General features: G+C 42.0%; 2 protein-coding genes and 1 long non-coding RNA gene across 8 annotated transcripts; 2 read left to right on the forward strand and 1 right to left on the reverse strand.

Annotated features, from left to right (window-relative positions):
• The first annotated feature begins 330 nt into the window (after positions 1-330).
• LOC115552378 (uncharacterized) lies at positions 331-1,709 on the forward strand. Its single transcript, XR_003978308.1, has 2 exons — positions 331-836; positions 954-1,709. It is a non-coding gene; the product is annotated as an uncharacterized LOC115552378 (long non-coding RNA).
• On the reverse strand, positions 1,646-10,823 carry zc4h2 (zinc finger, C4H2 domain containing). 2 transcript variants are annotated; one of them, XM_030368432.1, is made up of 6 exons: positions 10,666-10,823; positions 9,774-9,945; positions 7,668-7,840; positions 3,005-3,167; positions 2,249-2,362; positions 1,646-2,027 (listed from the first exon to the last, which is right to left on the reverse strand). In XM_030368432.1, exons 1-5 carry the CDS (start codon positions 10,716-10,718, stop codon positions 2,249-2,251), a joined length of 675 nt encoding a protein of 224 aa, XP_030224292.1. In that variant the 5' UTR covers positions 10,719-10,823; the 3' UTR covers positions 1,646-2,027. The 2 variants fall into 2 exon arrangements, with proteins under 2 accessions (XP_030224292.1, XP_030224291.1); XM_030368431.1 differs by having other exon boundaries at positions 1,646-2,362.
• A 534-nt stretch (positions 10,824-11,357) lies between these two features.
• Positions 11,358-19,324, forward strand: LOC115552234 (moesin). 5 transcript variants are annotated; one of them, XM_030368130.1, is made up of 15 exons: positions 11,358-11,492; positions 13,077-13,124; positions 13,346-13,429; positions 13,552-13,647; positions 13,800-13,922; positions 14,212-14,363; positions 14,507-14,590; positions 14,782-14,928; positions 15,037-15,133; positions 15,329-15,492; positions 15,598-15,728; positions 16,148-16,431; positions 16,599-16,691; positions 17,255-17,488; positions 18,562-19,324. In XM_030368130.1, exons 1-15 carry the CDS (start codon positions 11,361-11,363, stop codon positions 18,724-18,726), a joined length of 2,034 nt encoding a protein of 677 aa, XP_030223990.1. In that variant the 5' UTR covers positions 11,358-11,360; the 3' UTR covers positions 18,727-19,324. The 5 variants fall into 5 exon arrangements, with proteins under 5 accessions (XP_030223990.1, XP_030223992.1, XP_030223994.1 ...); XM_030368132.1 differs by having other exon boundaries at positions 11,360-11,492; positions 16,148-16,308; XM_030368134.1 differs by lacking the exon at positions 13,077-13,124 and having other exon boundaries at positions 11,400-11,492; positions 16,148-16,308.
• Positions 19,325-19,355: the final 31 nt, after the last annotated feature.

Here is a 19,355-nt window from a genome sequence, read left to right on the forward strand (position 1 = left end):
CACTTAAGCTTATTCCGTCCCTCCGTCCCAAGGTGTTAGATTTTTGCCAGATTACATTCTTTCAGCAGATGGCCCAGGAATCCTGGTAATATATTAGTTTCACAGGCTACTTATCTTGGCTTATTGTTATATTGTTTGCTATATGTTGTAAATTATAAAAATAAAAACATTAATACATTGTTAGCAGGTATAAACATGAGTGACTTTATACACGCGGGACTCAGGAAGGACAAAAGGGTTTTTCAAAGAAATGCCTTGGAGTTGTTCTTGTATTGATGCTCCCTGTCACCGCCAGGGGGAACTAGTGTCTTATTGACTATAAATAAACAATAAAAGAAGAAATGTCAACAAATTGGCTAAACAGTCTATGCTTTTAGTGTGAAACGTCTGCTCCCAACTGGTTTCCTTTCCTGCGCTTCAGAAACAGATTAAAGATGGAGGAGGAGGCCCTTCGAACCTATTATACCAGAATGTTTTTAAGTGTCCGGAGCAAGCTTTCCAAAAGCTCTCCAACGTGCCTCCCACGCCAAGAGAGAGAGAAACATATAAAACACAGAGAGGAGGGGGGAAGCCTCGTTTCCCAGCCCAATGCACAAGACCGGACCGAAGAAAACCCGATTGGATTTGGCAAACAAGTTGTAAGAGTGGAGGATATGGCGAGTGATCACAGACGGTACAGCGTCCCACTTTCTGGAAAGCCGAACCGAGAGAGATATGCAGGGAAGAGTGACCTAACCTCCCACAATCTCATGTCTCAAGGCCCCGAAAACCAGCTGGTCCCCACTCGACTTGTTTCATTGCTAAGGCACAAGACGTTGGTGCAGGAGATGAGACGGGTCAGAATGTTGTTGGGCTCATTTATATTTTGCTGCAATGAAAATCAGCCACCTTAGCAAGTCAATGACCTTTCTCTGCATAACGCGGCCCTATTTTAATCTTTTTTTGTGTGACAGGCTTTGGAGGTCGAACTACACTGCCCTTCTCTCTGTACTGCATGTGAAGAGGCCCGGGCTTCACTGGCCTTGGACGCTTTTATCAGGAGAAAGAAGACACAACTTGATGCCGAAGGACGTCAGCATTACTAACCAATGGGGCGTGGCAGTTAACCCAGTTTACCGGATCCTTGTCAATCAATTATTTTTAATTAATGAAATAATATTTAAGGCATTTCACTATTGTGTTACAGGACAGCATGTGCTTTTTGGGAGGGTTGGCGCAGAGCCTTGCCAAAACCTTTCTATGCCACTATGATTTCAGGAGGGAGTACTAGGCAGTGATATGCAGGTCACAGCAACCTGTGGTTGCCATGGCAACAAATCAGGAACACACGGTTGCCCTGACAACAGATGAGATGAGGGGTGACCCTGACAAAAAACGCAACAGGAACTCATTTTGCAAGACCTTGCTGTCCTTTTCAGATAGCTGCAGACATCACAGGCACAGAACTAATACGATGAGGGACGGCCTGTGCGGAGTGAATCCGACAAAGCACTTTACTTTATTTTATTGGAGGCACATAGAGAATGTTACGTATAGTGGGTTGTATATCAAATTTGGGATTTAAATGTAACATCTACAGCCTGGACTCCTGCTGGAGATATAATTGTAACACTGTGGAATGTCAACAAACGTCATCTACAAATCATTTGAGTACAAAACAGCCATTTATTTTTTTTTGTATTGTATTAAAGTTTTAACACACAACACCATTCAAAGCATATAAGTCCCTTTTTTTTACCTCACGTTCCAGGTTGTGGTCACGTGTACGACATAAACATTTAAACAACATTACAGTTAATTCAACATGTCCGATAAACCTACTGAGGTCTTTCTATGGTCACAGAAATACGAGACAGTAATCCATAGAAACATGCTTTCGAATAACAGTTAAATTAAAAAGTTGAAAAAGATATTTTAAGTGAATAAACAACAATATGAGCAATACTTCACAACTACTACTACGACACAGTTTTATTATTTCCTTCTTTCTTCAATTTTGGCAGCAGTTCGGTCCATGGCAAGTAAACCTAATACACAGTTATGGTTACATATAAACACAGATCGTTAGTACAGGTTATGTGGTATAGTCATTGCTAAAACTGTATTATGGAAACAGCTTTTTAGAGACAGTCAGGCTTCACCTAAAAAAACAAAAACAAATAGAAAATATCCATTGCTGACCCATAAGATCGGCGTACCGGACCTGTTGCCTTTGAACATGAACAGAGAACCCAGAGGATCGGCGCACCTATTCGTCTGGTTTCCTCTTGGGCTTCTTTGGGTTGCGGGAGCGGCTCTTGGCCTTGCACAAGGGACATATGGGTGCGTTCCGGTGGATCTGCTGGTGGCACGAGAGGCAAGCCTGTGGGGAGGTGAAATGGGAGGTGGGGGGGGGGGGGGTATGGCGGTCAATAAGTGGATGGTTTAATACTGGGCCTGGTGTCATCAAGAATCGCACTGGTCTTGTGGCCTAAGAACGCACAGTTCAGAGTAGGGGCTTACGTTACTAAGCTTCCTGCACCTCAGCTCATCAATGACAAGGACCAGGCTTTTAGAAGTAAATTACATCACTATTAACGGCCGACCAAAGTTTGGAGACGTTTAGCCGTACTAAAGAACTAGTACTTGGACTTAACATTAAAAACATGATTAATGATGTTACCAACTTGTTATGCACTGCAAGGAAACTTAAAAAAGGCATCAACACTTTATCCAAACAAACCCATCATTGCGTGGTTTCCTCCATGCAGCCACATTCTGGCCACAGCTAGAAGGGGGGGTCCTCTTCTGCACTCGTAACTAAGCCCTGAGTTATGAGCGTTCTTAAGACGTCAGTATGCTGATGTATTGCTTTTACTACTTTGGAGCAGGAATAATATAACTCTGGATTTTTGTGATAGTGGAAACTGATTTTCCCGCTCTGACGCCTGATAAGTGGGGGATCCAGGTGGTCTTTAACGACGGCCTTGACGGACGGCGGACAACTGTTTGTGTGCATGCATACCTTCATAGGGGGAGGCTGTTGCCTGAATGTGGCTGTCTGGCGGGCGTCTTGCTTCCTGGAGACCTGTAGCTGCTGAGCTGCAGCCGCCGCCGCTGCGAGGGACTCAGGGATGGCGGGCTCATGGGGCTCCTTCTGCCACTCGGCTTTCTGCTTCTCAAAGTAACTGTTGAAAGTAGAGAGAGAGAAGGAGAGAGAGAGAGAGAGAGGGGCCAAGTTGAGCGTGATTCTAATAGAGGTTTTAGAATCGCATCAAAGATGAGATTATCCCATCTGGGCTGCATATAGAGACGCCAGGAGGAGGGAGAAGTGACTACAAAAGAGAGCAAAAACCAGACGCACAATAGTCCCTATCGCACAATTCCTTCGTCGCACAAAGGTAGTCATTGTGTGTGTGTGTGTGTGTGTGTGTGTGTGTGTGTGCGCGTGTGTGTGTGTGTGTGTGTGTGTGTGTGTGTGTGTGTGTGTGTGTGTGTGTGTGTGTGTGTGTGTGTGTGTGTGTGTGTGTGTTTTGACAGAAGCAGCCTAAGGGAGGGAGCTGATACTACGGCTCTTACTTCCTGTTGGGCTAGCCCACAGAAAAGGTATAAGACTGAAGCATAGTTTTCTCCTTAAAGAACTAAGATTTCTCAACGTGGCAAAAGCATGTACCTTGAAACAAGCCTTGTTTTTTTGTGTTGTGAAATACATTTTTTGGTTGAATTATGACATGTCATGTATGTCCTATATCATACATCCAGAACAAAATAAAAACGTTTTTTGTGTGGAACAAATGTTTGTTTGAAATCTGACATCGCTACAAAACCTTTAGCAGTCCATAATGATTAAAGTGTTACGTGTTAAAGTGTTGGGACCCAGTACACTAACAAAAAAAAGGGGGTAACTGTACGCTTAGCAGTCCCACTGGATATATCCATCTTCCGGTTTCAGATGAGGTTCAAATGAAAAACCATCAGTGGCTTTTCCCAAAACGTGAGAGAATCTATTTTTTGTTTTGTTTTAAATACGTGTGCAGGCAGCTACGATCCCTCTTGAAAAGTGTCACTCCTAAACTCAGCCTACACCCCTTGGGATAATTTACACTGCAGTTGACCAATGTTGACCCTGGACCATCTGGAAATCTATTTCTCTTCAGCTGCGGAAGGACAATCCCAGAAGATTACGGAACTTCCCCCCCGCCTCACACACCGAATCGGTCAAGAGACTTCTACGCGGTGCAAGGAGTTCCAAACAGAAGGCGCTTTTGCTATTGACATCCTACTTGACCCGTGTGTATGTATGTATATATATTTATATACACATACACACATATACTTTATTTGTTATGTTTATAAATATGTGTATATCTTAAAATGAAACATGTTTTTTAATCTTGAAATCCAATTTGGCATCATAAATTGGCATCATACATCCTATTGCTCCTGACCCTAATTCAGAAGGACGAGAGGAGAAAAAACAAAAGCGTTCTGTCGTGGAAATTATATTTTCCTGGATAAATATGAAAAAATATTGTGGTTTGTATTTGTTCAGCTGAATGAGAGAAAGAACAGCACAGCCATCAGAAGCTTGCCTGAGCAATCCTTGAAGCTACTACTGGTTTTCTGATAGAGCATTGAACTGGCTTCAGCCTTACTTGACAAATAGAGATTTTAATATCTGCATATGTCTGCATTAATAACCATGTGTCCTCAGCTCTGAGCATTTATCTGAAAACCCAATAACCTGAATCCACTGTCCTCCCTCCTGATTGCTTGGCCGCCAAAGATTGGAAGTCTTGTTAATAAGAACAGAATATTACTTTTGTCCTTCGTGTTACTAAACTCGTCCAGTCATGATTCATTAGGCTAAGAAATATCGCAAAAGTCAGTTTCAAACTATTGACTTTCTTCTATCTGGATAATTGTAATTGCCTCTTCACGTGCCTCAGTCAAGATGCTCTAAATCCCTTTCAGCTGGATCCAAATTCAGCCACCAGGCTTTTAATCAGAACAAGCCCTCCGTTCCCCATTACCCCTGTTCCCGACCCTCTGGAACCTTCTCCCCCAGATATGCTGGATGTTTCGACTCTATGACAGCTCAGAAGTGCAACCTTTTGCATGGCAGTTCTACCCCATGTCGCTATACTTTTGAGGTGTAACATCCCGCCGTGCCATGCTGTTAACCTGCTGATGTGTGCCATTTATAATAAGAACTGTGTGAAGGAAGGGGGATTATAGGGTAGCATAATAGAGCCAGCCCCTGATCATCTCCAGGACGTCTCCCCGATCGGGGGGGACGGGCGACGGAACTGGATTAGATTACGTCACATTAAGTCGTAGGACTGGATTTATCGACTTTGATAGAGCACATTGTTGCAGTAGGTACGGAGGTGTATTACCCTAATGGATACATCTATATAGTGTTTTATATTTGATAGCTGTTGGACATGGCTAGAGAACACAGACACAAACCCAGCCAAAGCGTCAACAACATTCTTTTTATGTTCCTATTAATCATCATGCTATTTTTGTTTGCTAAGGTTGTGTTGCCCAATGTCATGAAACGTGTGTCTTCATCACCCTGTGTAACTTTGTACTTTGTGCGCATACACACACACGGGTCACGTTTGTACAAGCGGTGTGGGGGAAGTTTATGCAGTCTGAGTCTAGCATAACCAGTTTGACTGCTTCAGTTCAAGCCGTTTGACGTATTTTTATTTGAGGAATGATTGTAGATTATTTTATAGATGTGGATTTGATTAGAATTTATATGAACGTTTATACAAGCACTCAAATGGTTTAAATAATAAAAACCAATCCACCCAAGGCTAAATTAAACCAGGATTTCTTCCATCCAAATCAGTGCAGGGTAAAGTCAAGAAGATATTTTTACAATAACTGATGAATGTGGGGAAATCATTAAGCAGAAACAACGGTGACTCGGTTCAGTTACGCCCACATGGAATTAACAGGTAGGTGTGACTGTGTCTGCACAAATCAAAGCTCAAGGGTCGCATGCCAGTTGAGAGTGCAGTGTCAAACTTGGCTGCTTTAATTCTGTTTCCATGCGAACCCAAGAGCATTTCAACACAGCAGACGGAGCGGATGTTCATCGCAGAGCGCAGCAACTTTTTTCCATTGTGTTATTTCTGCCTCTCATACAGATTTTCTGCTCAGGCACAGCTAACATTGAATACAACTTTCCAATGTTTGTTTACGGCAAATTAATATCGGACCTTGAATAAAGGAAGAATGATTTGTTGTGACTTGATTTGACTTGATGTAGCTGAATAAGAGAGCAGGCAACAGCCATGTGACGTGGGTCAACACAGAACCTTTCCTGGAAGACCCTAACCACTAGAATATAGGACATTGGCATCCCTGAGCTTTGCTATGGGACCTTGGTTCAAGCCCTTTAACTTCTAAAATATCCCGCCCCATAAATCTAGCAGGGTTACATTATGTATTATATTCAGGATGCATGATGAATTATATACATGTATATAATCCCCTCAACCTGTATAGCCTAATGAAGACGAGCACATACTGCGTCCTTTCACCAAAATATCTGATTTATTTAGAGGATTAAATTATACTGGAGTCGTTTTACCTTTAATCCTTGTATGAACTATTGACGCGCATGGCGGTACGTGGATGAGGGGGATTATGATGGAGTGGTTGTGTTTTGGAGACCTAAAATAGGCTTTCACTCTTTGGAAGAAGGTTGGTATCCAAAACAAAGCTCTACAACGATACAACTGCACACCTTCATGTTATCAAAAGCAACCTATATTCACGTTGTGAGGTTCAAGGGACCATTGATTGTAGCACCGATGTAGATCTCCAGCAGTAACGTTATACCATGGGATCCAATTAAGGGCAGTAATTAGTAACACCCACTTCTTTTACCTACTTTAAGGCTACATGTAAAATTAGATCAATCCTTTAAAGTAAGAAAAAATAGGAGGGTTGTGGAGAAAAATACAATGGAATCTCTAATTAAAGAATGCTCATGAGATTTTATACACCCGTAGTGCTTTGAAATAAATGACTGTATAATAATTGTGAAACCGTCCGTGGTTATTCCTCAAACTACACTCTTACCACCAAAATCTATAAATCTATATCATAATCGTTGAATCCATAAACCGAGGTCATCCCTGCTGCAGCATTTTATTAAAAAAGGAAGCAGAAAAGTATGAAGGTATATCGTTTAAAGGTTTTTTCATGATGTCTGGGATGCTCTGTCAACTTTGGTGTTTAACGCTTGACGGCCCTGAATGGGAACTTATTAGAATTGGTAGCTTAGCACGGATCGCATGGGATCCATTGGGACCCATTATATTAAACACAGAACAAAACCTTGTTTCGTCTATCTTCTGCGCTGCCCGACGTGGTGCCCAGTGGCTCGTCCGGTGTGAGACCCGTTTACATGATTAAAGCTCTGCCGTAACCGAGCTGGGCTCGGACCTAGGCTGTATCTGAAACCCACTGACTTTCTCCCCACAGCACTTGGTCGAACTTCAGTCCAACACGATATTCTTTGGTTGACCAAAGCCCTAGTACATGTGCTTGTAGTAATGCATACGCGTGTGTGTGTGTGTGTGTGTGTGTGTGTGTGTGTGTGTGTGTGTGTGTGTGTGTGTGTGTGTGTGTGTGTGTGTGTGTGTGTGTGTGTGTGTACTCACTCCAGGGAGAGCTTCTCCTCTTCCTCGTTGAGGTTGGGGAGTCTGTGCAGGCCCAGGGTCATCCTCAGCGCGTCCACGTGTTCCTTCAGGGGCTTGTACTCATCGTGCAGCCGCCGGGTGGTCTCCAGAAGCTTGTTCAGGTCGTTCTCAGACTGCTTGATGGTGCTCTCCATCTGAACGGACAGGAGTCGTTAGCACATGATGACCCATAGGTCCATAGGCCCACTGGTTGCATTTTATAAGTCTCATTGAGTCAAGTCATTCAAGTGCAACGGGGCACCAGGCCACGCCCCCTTTCCCTCATTGGCTAGATAGCCCCTCTCATTTCTTTATTTTATTATTGTTATTAATATACTTATAATGATTACGGATGCACTGATCAGGTTTTTTGGGCAGATGCCGATCTTTGTAATGTGCGATCAGCCAATCCGATTACCCGATAATTTTTTTATTTTGGTGAAATATATATCACTGGGATGTATCTTATGAAAATCATGGTGTGACGATCGTATAAAGTTTCTTAGTTTGCGCAATGTCAGCGCTGCATTGTGGGAGAGTTATTGTTCACTTGTTGAGTGGGGGGAAACTTTGTTGTTTGTTGACACGCATTAGGCATGTAGGAGCCACATGGTTTTCTGAACGTGAGTAGAATTGTAGAAGTAAAAGAAGGTTGAATAAATTATACAGAACTTTGACAAAGGAAAAGATAATCAGTGGGATGAGTGTTAATTGGAATGAGTCAGGCCAACACACTCACTCACGCACTAAGGAAAGGAGCACTAATGGAGAATATCAGCATAGACTATGGATAATGCACAAACAACACAGACTACATCCAACTAACCATGTGCATGGTGGGTAACTAAGCTTTAGGTAACAAATAATGAGTAAGACAGTTCCATGGGTCATTATTGTATCATGTGTGTATCTAGAATAAATGGTTGAAAGGTTTTTACAGCGCGTCTGTCTGGATTGTGGGCTCGCACACGTAGGGGTGTACATGGGAATCCTACAATTTGTACTTTTGCTGCCAGCGTAGAACTATTATCCAGGTATTCAACCACGTTACCCATAGGCATTTATTTAAGAGCTTTGCTAAATATAGTATACTATTACATAAATTGACTATTTTATTAAATAACCTGCTTCAAAACTTGGCTAAAATACACCACATATCAAAATAAAAAGACATTCATAGTATTAAGAGTCTATTAAGATTTGTATTTTTGACAGTATTGAATATCGGTGCATCACTAATTATAAAAATCATTATAATATACAAATACATTGTTATAATATACAAATACGTACTTTTTAATACCCTTTGTATACCGTCACATCGTGAATACCACCCAAGGCTAGTGTAAGCATACTATTTTAGGTTAAATACAGGAGAGAGAAGCCCAGATAGATCCAGGTTGGTTTTCGCATTCTGTAACATAGCTCAACAAAAAGCTATGCATAATGTTAATGATTTATTGTGAGTCAGGACAATTTAAAGATGAATTATGTTAAAGCAGGTTAGCATAAATGGTCTCAGTGACTGAACCTAATGAAGGCTTGTCGCAGCGATCTGCAAATTTCCAGCGAATCGGCCGATCATGTGATTATGGCGTATATCGCCTGATCATTAATCGGTGCATCACTAATTATAAAAATCATCATAATATACAAATACATTGTATTTATTGTAACAATAATTGAGTGCCTTGTCACGTGAGCATAACATTCAGGAGTTGATGGTTTGAACAAGGTTGTTCAGGAGGAGGTGAGTCTTGACTATTCATCAACCCGGAAATAATTATTAACATTTGACATGACAATTGCCCTGGTCCACATTTTGGTAAAAACAAACAAAATGTCTTCTTATGCAGATTTCAGTAATGTATAAAAGAACAAGTGCAGGTTGTTCCATTCACAATATATCAATAGCAAAATGTCCTTTTTGTCAAACTGTTTATGCAGCAACTCAAATAGTTACATAATGTTTTATAATGGGGGGCAAAAAAAAGGATGGAAAGAGATGATACAAATTTAGAAAATCCTGCATTATGTCAATATTTTTAACTCCTTAAAACATAATCTGCATGTATGAGTGTTACAGACCACATTGATATCAGCGTGGATGAGCCGCAGTTCCTCAACGTGGGCCATCTTCTCCTGGAGCAGCAGGTCCATCTCCTGCTTGTACTCCTTCAGGTGCTTCTCCTCAGACTCCAGAGAGTCAAACTCTGTCTTCAGGCGAGATTTGATCTTCTGCATTTGGATGGTTTTGTTCCTGGGGGGCAGAGGCACAAACAAAGGATGACAGCAGTCAGGTCAAACCGTTGGAGCAATACGGAACAAAAAAAGAAAGGGGAGGGAATGAAAAAATATATTTTTTTTGTTTTGGGACACGTAATACAGCAATTGTAAATGATGTATTAATATACTGCGCTTATCTTGCGTGGTGAAATTACACCTTCGGGTGAGATGGGACTTATTTTCTAAATATATTTAGAAAATATGTTTTTCAATTGTGCCATTGAAAACAACGTCCAGGAACGTTCATGGAGCAGACCTTCGTACAAAAAGTTTAGACTTTAACAAGATAATGAAATACTGTTACACGACTCGGTCGCTGGAGTGGTCGAGCTAACCCGTAGCAACATTAGCAGAGCAGTGCATCTGGCACTCGTTGATAAACATCTGGAAATGCAGGGGCAAGCATGACCAGAAGATCCAGCTACAGTTTCAGCGTCTTTTTTCCGCTTCCTTAAACGATATCAACAATCGTTTGCCAGTTTCGCCCTGGGCAAACCATGTTTAAAAATCAGAGCTATAACGGTATCGGAGAGATTGTAACACAGCTAACATTAGCTAGCCAGTAACAAAAGCCGAGCCAAGAGGCTGCTCTAGCCGGTTAGCGACATACAGCTGGTCCTGGCTGTTTTCCTAAAACATCCAGCCACCCGATATCCTCCACGTATTCTATTGCATTCAATAGTAACGTCCTTACCTTATCTCTAATATATTTTCTAATTTGCACATGATTTCTTGCTCTTCCGCCATGATTTGAGACCTTAAATTGTCAAACTCAGACTCCCAGTATGGCCCTAATAAAAACACAATAGCTGGCGTGTGCGCGCATGGAGGCGCGCACGGCCGAAGGGGAACGGGCTACGTATGGTGCACGTATAGTGTGACCTCCGTCCGGACATTAGAGCTCACAGGCCCTCTGATACTACCTCCTTCTGTTATTTTCCAGAAACTATAACATTTCCATTGATGGTGTGGCTGTTATTACCCTAATGACGAAATAAAATATGAAGTTGCTTCGTGAAGACATTTTCTTTGTGTGCCCTAATAAATCTACCATCCGTTATATGATGGATAATTATTGTAATATGGCCTATAGGCCTAGTTTTATATATATATATATATATATATATATATATATATATATATATATATATATATATATATATATATATATATATATATATATATAATTTTATTCTGGTTATGGTTACACTTGTTTTTTATTGTTGTTGGTGAAAGTGCAATGGCATGGGCCCACTCCAGAACTCAGAAATAGTTGATGTGGTCAGATCACATGGCTTCTTGGATGTCTGACGATAAACTCGTGTAGGATCAGGCCCTAGCTCCCGAGGCATCGCTGGATTAACCAAGAGAAAGCCTTGGGGCAATACAATGGTCCATTTGAAACAAGTCTATAATCCTTACAGGCATCACAAGCACTTTCATATGACTCTGCAGCGTAAAGGCCACTTTGGAAACCTGTCTAGGTCAGGTATAGAAGATAAAAGCTATACAATGTCGATTGTAAGTATGTTTTTTATACTGTTTCCTAATATAATCTTTATCTTGACCGTATTTTACATTTACCCAGTTATTCTAAGCCACGGCTGAATTAATTCTTAGGCCTGTGAGGCGGCTGAACTTGCACACTAGGCTATGAATATATATATTTGAAACTTTTTTTTCTATTATGAGGAATTTTGCTGGAACAAACCCCATGTGGTTATCGTCTAAGCTTACAGTTTCTGTTTCTGTTCTGCATCTGTTTTGTGTTGGCATTGTAAGGGAAACAGTGTTCCCTAGAGCTATTTACTTTGTTGCAGAGTATTTGGGCAAAACAGTGCCACAGTGCTTCTCAAATGTCTAATCAAACATCTCATGTCAAACATCTCTATTAGTATCATTATTATTAGTAGTAGTGCACACATTTGTTTTTTATCATTGTGACCTATTGTTATTATTATATTATTATTATAATTATACATTGAATGACAGCATTAATAACAACAGTGATTTATTTTTTAACGCTGCTAAACACATCATTTAGCAAATACGCGTTTGGAGGGTTGTCGTCACATGTTACAGCTAAAACATTATCCCAAACTCTTGGCAGTCTTCAGTCCCATTCTCAGGTCGTCAAAATGTGCACTGCTTAACCATCTAAAAGCTCTTAATGCTCCTTAATGTGTGGGGGGAAAAGTAAGGAATCGTCCCGTCTCCTGGTCACAGTGTTTCAGTTTACCCAACAGAAAGGTTCATGGTCTTTGCAGTGATGATAACATTTCCTTTTAAATTCCCATTGAGAAGCCCCAGGGTGAACCTGGGGCTGCTCTACACTTCAAACGGAAATAGTATCTCATACCTAGGTTGATTAAATTGTAACCTTCATGCCTGCATAGGATGACATTAATTACTTTCCTGCAGTTGTGTACCACTTGCAGTTGCCACGCTTGTTTACAGACTCATAAAATCTCTCCCTGTTTTTAAACATAATAGTTGCTACTCTAGTTGGCCCTGGTTGCCATTGTGGTTTCCACCAGTTGTACTTTTTATGTTGTTAAGCAACAATGAAATGGAGATTTAGCTCACAGTATGTATTATATTCTTTCATTTCCAGAGGTATCGTCATGTGCATGCTATTGTTGTCAGTCCATCATACATGAATTGTATTATTTGTTGTACGCAAATCACTTAGAGTTATTATACTTGCCTTTATTTGTTTATTATTTATTGCTTTGTTTTGGATTAATGGAACATAACATTAACACAATCGCATATATTATTAGTAGAGAGAGGGAATGTGTTGTGTCTCTGGAATCTCACATTTAACCACAATTAAAGTAACAATCATGTATGAAGGACAAAGTACGCAATAAGCATATAATCTCATGTGCCTATAGGCCTACTTCAACACACACTTTGAAATGGTTAGGCCTATGTCATGAACAAGAACAACAGCGAGTAGCGTTTAAAAAAGATGCATGTAAGATTCACCAAACAAAGAGTCTCATCATCACTGGAACCCAATCGTAAATGACTTCGTGAACCCCATGGTTTCAGTCGTGAATGTATCGCAACTAAACTGTGGGCTTCATTCTCTGATTGTAGTCCCCACCAACCTCTTGCGATTGGATGCTCCTGGTTGAACAGAAGAATGTAAGGAACCCCTTGTATTGCTTTTTGGTCATTTACCTGTGAAAAATATATCAAAAGGAATGTGTCAAAGTTGGAAGGCAAAGTTAGTTTATTACCAAACCATTGTAATGTCACAGAACTGTTTTGCATCTGCACCCGTTATCTTTGTGTGTTTCATGGCACACAAGGCCTGACCCCTCGGGGATCCTCCTCGTTGCTTAATCTCAATGTGTTTCTGACAGATAAATGTTCGCGTTACGACCATGGACGCCGAGCTGGAGTTCGCTATCCTGCACAGCACTACCGGCAAGCAACTCTTTGACCAGGTAGGCCTACACCGCTCCGTGGGCCTGCGCACGAGCCCGACTCCAGTCACGTGCGCCCCATAATGCTCGTTTAACGAGATCCATTTCATGGATTTCATTTTGTGTTTCCTTTGCGGAATCAGATAGTGAAAACAATCGGGTTGAGAGAGACCTGGTTCTTCGGCCTTCAGTTCCAGGATACTAAAGGATTCTCCACCTGGCTGAAACTCAACAAGCGGGTATGGGGGAAGTTCATGTCTGCTTTCTTTGTAAACCTTACATCATGCTATAATTCATATCTGCTCCCCTTAGTGATTGTTACGGCCATGGGAGCTCATAAGCGCCTAATTAAAATTGCAATGTCGCCCTGCTGAGGGAATTCCCATCCCAGGTAACGGCACAGGATGTAAAGCGGGAAAACCCCCTGTTGATCAAGTTCAGAGGCAAGTTTTACCCGGAAGACGTCGCCGACGAGCTAATTCAGGAGACCACGCAGCGACTCTTCTTCCTGCAGGTTATGAGTGACAGCCTGCATGCGAGCACCGAAGAACACTCGTTCTCCCCTTTTCACAGTCAAAAGAACAACAACACGTAGCCTACACATTTGAATTGGCCGTTATACACACATTAGCAAAGAAGTTTGTGTCTGTGTCTGTGCTTGATATTAATTTAATTTTTAATGGACTATAATTGCAGAGGCCTGCTGCGGCAGCCACTTCATGTTCACATTTGTTTTGCTAGAGTAATTGATAAAAGTCAGCGTATCTGTGATGTACTGTTTAAATGCCTGTAATGCGTTCCAGGTTAAAGAAAGCATTCTGAATGATGACATCTACTGCCCACCGGAGACCGCAGTGCTGCTTGCCTCTTACGCGGTTCAAACCAAACATGGGGATTACAGAAAGGACTATCACATCCCAGGATACCTGGCAAAAGAGAAGCTTCTGCCGCAGAGGTGATAATTGATATCAATTAAAAAAAAAAATCTGAGAAGATTTTTATTTATGAAGCTCTTGTTGTTGTCATTTTTTAAGATTAAATTGATGCTGTATTGATCTGTTTGTTTGTTTGTTTGTTTGTTTTTGTGATGAAAACCAGGGTTTTGGAGCAACACAAGCTCAACAACAGTCAGTGGGAGGAACGGATCCAGGTCTGGCACCAGGAACACAAGGGCATGCTGAGGTAACACAGCTCTGAAGCGCTTGCGTGCACACACACAGACACACACACACACACACACACACGAACACACGCACACACACACACACACACAGACACACACACACACAAACATACACAGACACACACACACACACACACACTGCTAGGTAAACATCCCTGTGGTCTTATGTCCTGGAGAATTGACTCCACAGAGAAGATGGCATGGTGGAATATCTGAAGATCGCCCAGGACCTTGAGATGTACGGGGTCAACTACTTCAACATCAAGAACAAGAAAGGATCCGACCTGTGGCTGGGTGTAGACGCCCTCGGTCTCAACATATATGACCAGACGGACAAGTAGGAACCATTTGGCAAAGCCATATAGCAGCGTTGTCCACGGTAAAGCTATTGTGTCCGAATTCAATGAGCTCATCATCTCTGTCTCTCTGTCTCATAAAACACCAGGATGACTCCAAAGATTGGCTTTCCATGGAGTGAAATTCGAAACATCTCCTTTAATGACAAGAAATTTGTCATCAAGCCTATCGACAAGAAAGCCCCGGTACTTCGACTTTTTCTTGTTAGCCGCTATGCCTCCACCTTTAAAAACTCCTCGGGCCAAATAAGGTCTCACATACATCTCTTTAACGGCCACAGTGTCTGAATAAGTTACTTAAAGGATGTATTGCCGGTGATGTATTTGAGCACCAGTCAAGTTTGTACTCCTGTGTCATTTCATCTGAACCTTGGTTCCAAGGACTTTGTGTTTTACGCTCCACGGCTGCGCATCAACAAACGAATCCTGGCCCTGTGCATGGGCAACCACGACCTGTATATGAGGAGGAGGAAGCCGGACACCATCGAGGTCCAGCAGATGAAGGCCCAGGCCAAGGAGGAGAAGAACAAACGGCAAATGGAGAGGTGAGGAGAACGGATCGCTACCAGTGTTTTGACGAGGTATCGTTTGCACAAAGTCGTCATGCGCTGTGAAAAAGTTTTGGCTGCAATTATTAATTATTTTGTCAGGGCTCTGCTTGCGAAGGAGAAAAAAAAGCGTGAGAACGCAGAGAAGGAAACTGAGAAGATTGCCCGGGAGACCATGGAGTTGATGGAGAGACTGAGACAGATTGAGGAGCAGACAAAGAGAGCTCAGGACGGTATGACAAGAATCCAAATACAAATGAGGCTAAATCACATCTTCCTTTCCCCAGTGTCATGCAAAGACACAAAGCGGGCTTCTTGTTTTTTTCGGAACATCTCTCGGTTTCAGAACTTTCCGTCTCAGTAGTAATTATCTCTTTATGAATGGTAGTTTAGAAACGACATCTGCTTGTTGTGTATAGTCAATAAGTTCTCGTTCATCTGTGTCCGCACAACGCCTTGTGTGTGTGTGTGTGTGTGTGTGTGTGTGTGTGTGTGTGTGTGTGTGTGTGTGTGTGTGTGTGTGTGTGTGTGTGTGTGGTTGTGTGTGTGTGTGTGTGTGTGTGTGTGGTTGTGTGTGTGTGTGTGTGTGGTTGTGTGTGTGTGTGTGTGTGTGTGTGTGGTGATGAAACCTTGGATGGTTGGTGTTCTTCAGAGCTGGAGGAGCAGACTCGCAGGGCCCTGGAGTTGGAGAAGGAGAGAAAGATTGCCCAGGAGGAGGCTGAGCGTCTCGACAAGGACCGCAAGGAAGCGGTGGAGGCCAAGGCAGCGCTGATGAACCAGTCGGAGCAGCAGCTGAAGAACCAGGAGAATCTGGTGCTGTTGCACAAATCTGTACATTTAACGTACACATCAAAACCCACACACTCCAAAGATATCGAGAAGTCACGAGACTCAGAAGAAATGTTTCTCTTTTCTTTTTTCGCACATAAATCACAGGTTACTTATATATTTAGATCAAGTTCACATGCCTCATTCCCAGATAAAGAATTCTCAGAAGTTTTTTTGATTATAAATTCGTATAAATTAACACATTGTTAAGCAGGAAAACTGATCTGAAATCCTGGATCTCTTATCAGTCCCTTGTCCCCCATTTGTGTGTGAAGGCCACAGAGCTGGCAGAGCTTACCTCTAAGATATCCAAGCTGGAGGATGCCAAGAAAAAAAAGGACGAAGAGGCAAAGCGGTGGCAGACAAGGGTGAGCATCAGCGAAAAAGTTAAGTGATGACGAGTGAATTAAAGTTGAGCTCAGTGACTCCACTGAGACCTTGGTAGGAAAGAAAATAAACTACAAAGAAAAGTTAGGTTTTCTATCGCTTAGCGCATCGTTGTCTAATTCCTAAAACTTCAGAAGTTAGACCAGTGGCGACAGCGCTAACGTCAAGTTAAGAAAAAGGGGGTGGGGCAAGGTAGATCTTGGAAACTCGAGAAGGTTGGTAACAAAGTGTGCCTGTTTGCCAGTAAGTGCCAACACATGTGCGTGTGGCACTGGCAGTATATCCGGCTTTTGTTGTTTGATAATTATATTATAACATCATTTTGCATTAAAACACAATGTTTGACTATTCTTCATTATTGTATCTTCATTACAAATGTTTGACTTGTTGATAAGAGTCACTGGGATTGAGTTCCCATTCATAATTAAACGGGTGTATTTGTGAGTTCTTCCCGACATTCCCAGGCAGAAACCTTCCATTTGGGAACCACTGTGGCTTCAACAATGGGAGGCTTCTGAACGCCCCGGTGTGCATGTGTTGACAGGCAATGGCCGTGGAGGGTGACCTTGAACGAACCGAAGTGGATCTGAAGAGCAAACTCATGGGTGTCCACATCCCAGCCTCGGTGCACAGCCACATGCACGAGCACGACGAGACGGACGAGAGCAGCGCGGAGGCCAGCGCCGAGTTGACCTCACCGGACATGGTGCGTGACCGCAGCGAGGAGGAGAGAGTCACTGAGGCCCAAAAGAACAAGATGCTGCGCAAGAATCTCAAGGTCTGTGCCGTTTGGCTCTGCGCGTACGAGTATATACTGTAAATCACACGTTAGACATATTTAAACATAAAACACTACAAATTACTTATTTGTAAGGGGGTATAGAACCGGGTCGAAAATGAGTACCTGACACGAGCCAATGGATGAGGGATGTATAGGCTACCGTTGTGCAGGTAAAGAGGAAGAAGGGCTGCTAGTAAGCTATTGATTGGCCGGTAAATAAATAAATACCTTATGGAACGGAACTTTATCTGCAACAGCTAAGGAGGACTTGCATCGCATATGATGCCAATTTTAGCATAATGATGGTAAATATTGAAACTATTGATACTTGGGAGGTAGAACCAACGAGAATAAGAGAATGATATAACTAGTAAAAATTACAAATATTTATTTATTTATAGAACAGTGAAGTTAATAGAATAACTGTAAATGCAAAGATACAAAGTGCATGACCTTCTCTTAAAATTATAAACACAGGCCCCTTTAACCATTAGGGTATAGAAGTTATCCAGAAAAATGAGTACCATTATATACAAGTACATACACAGTAATAGGGATATTTTGCCTTTGTCAATGGCATCTTGCAGCCTGCTTTCCAACCAATTTTTTTTTTTACCAATGTAACAAAGTCTTATATATTTGCACAGAATAGAAAAAGTATTTTATCAGGCCATCCATGTTGCCTTATCAAATAGGTATAGAGGAATCTGCTGTTTTCCTCCAGTCCTATTATGAAGAAAATAAATTGCATCCCTTCCTCACCAAAAAAGAACTATTGTCATGTGGTAGCCTATACCAAAAATAACAGAAAAACACAATTGTAGCTTTTGATTAGTATGCCTATTTTTGTGTGTGTTTAGGGGGGTGGGCTGTTTATCCAGTCTTTTGTGTGATGTTAACGTGTGTGTGTGTGTGTGTGTGTGTGTGTGTGTGTGTGTGTGTGTGTGTGTGTGTGTGTGTGTGTGTGTGTGTGTGTGTGTGTGTGTGTGTGTGTGTGTGTGTGTGTGTGTGTGTGTGTGTGTGTGTGTGTGTGTGTGGGGCCCGGCGCCCCCTGTGGCTCTCTCCATCAGTTCTTGAGCACTGAGTTGGCCTGCGCCGTAGACGAGAGTAAGAAGACCCCGAACGACCTGATCCACGCGGCGAATGTCAAGGCGGGTCGAGACAAATACAAGACCCTCCGTCAGATCCGACAGGGCAACACGAAGCAGCGCATTGATGAGTTCGAGTCCATGTGAGAGCGATCGTATAAGCGTCATAATGAGGCAGAAAGAAACTGACAAAGACATAGATAATAAAGTTTGACACTGTTCTTGATATGATTCCTGCGCAGTCCGAACGCCAACGCAACTTTCCACGGTCTCATTAGATTTTAATTTCAATGATTTGTCACTTAGTGTTCGAAGATCCATTACATGTAGAACACTGTAAAAAAAGATGCCGTGTATTCAAGCAATGGTTTCTAGATCGCTTTGCCCAAAAACCTGAGCATAATTTTGTCCGTTAAAATTGGTACTATATAGCCTATAGGGAAGTCAATATGAGCCTATCAAGTAGACCAATCGTATCTTTATGTATCCTACAATTTTAATGTGTATTTCAACAATTGCCTGTAATGTGTGTGTGTGTGTGTGTGTGTGTGTGTGTGTGTGTGTGTGTGTGTGTGTGTGTGTGTGTGTGTGTGTGTGTGTGTGTGTGTGTGTGTGTGTGTGTGTGTGTGTGTGTGTGTGTGTGTGTGTGTGTGTGTCAGTGTGTGTGTGTGTGTGTGTGTGTGGTTACCAGTAATCGATGATCAATGATCGTAAAACAATAATAAAATGTTACAAATCAATTTGATTCAGTTGTCCACCTTCAATTTACCACATAT

Source organism: Gadus morhua, chromosome 10, assembly GCF_902167405.1.
Source record: "Gadus morhua chromosome 10, gadMor3.0, whole genome shotgun sequence".
In the NCBI taxonomy this organism is placed as follows: domain Eukaryota; kingdom Metazoa; phylum Chordata; class Actinopteri; order Gadiformes; family Gadidae; genus Gadus; species Gadus morhua.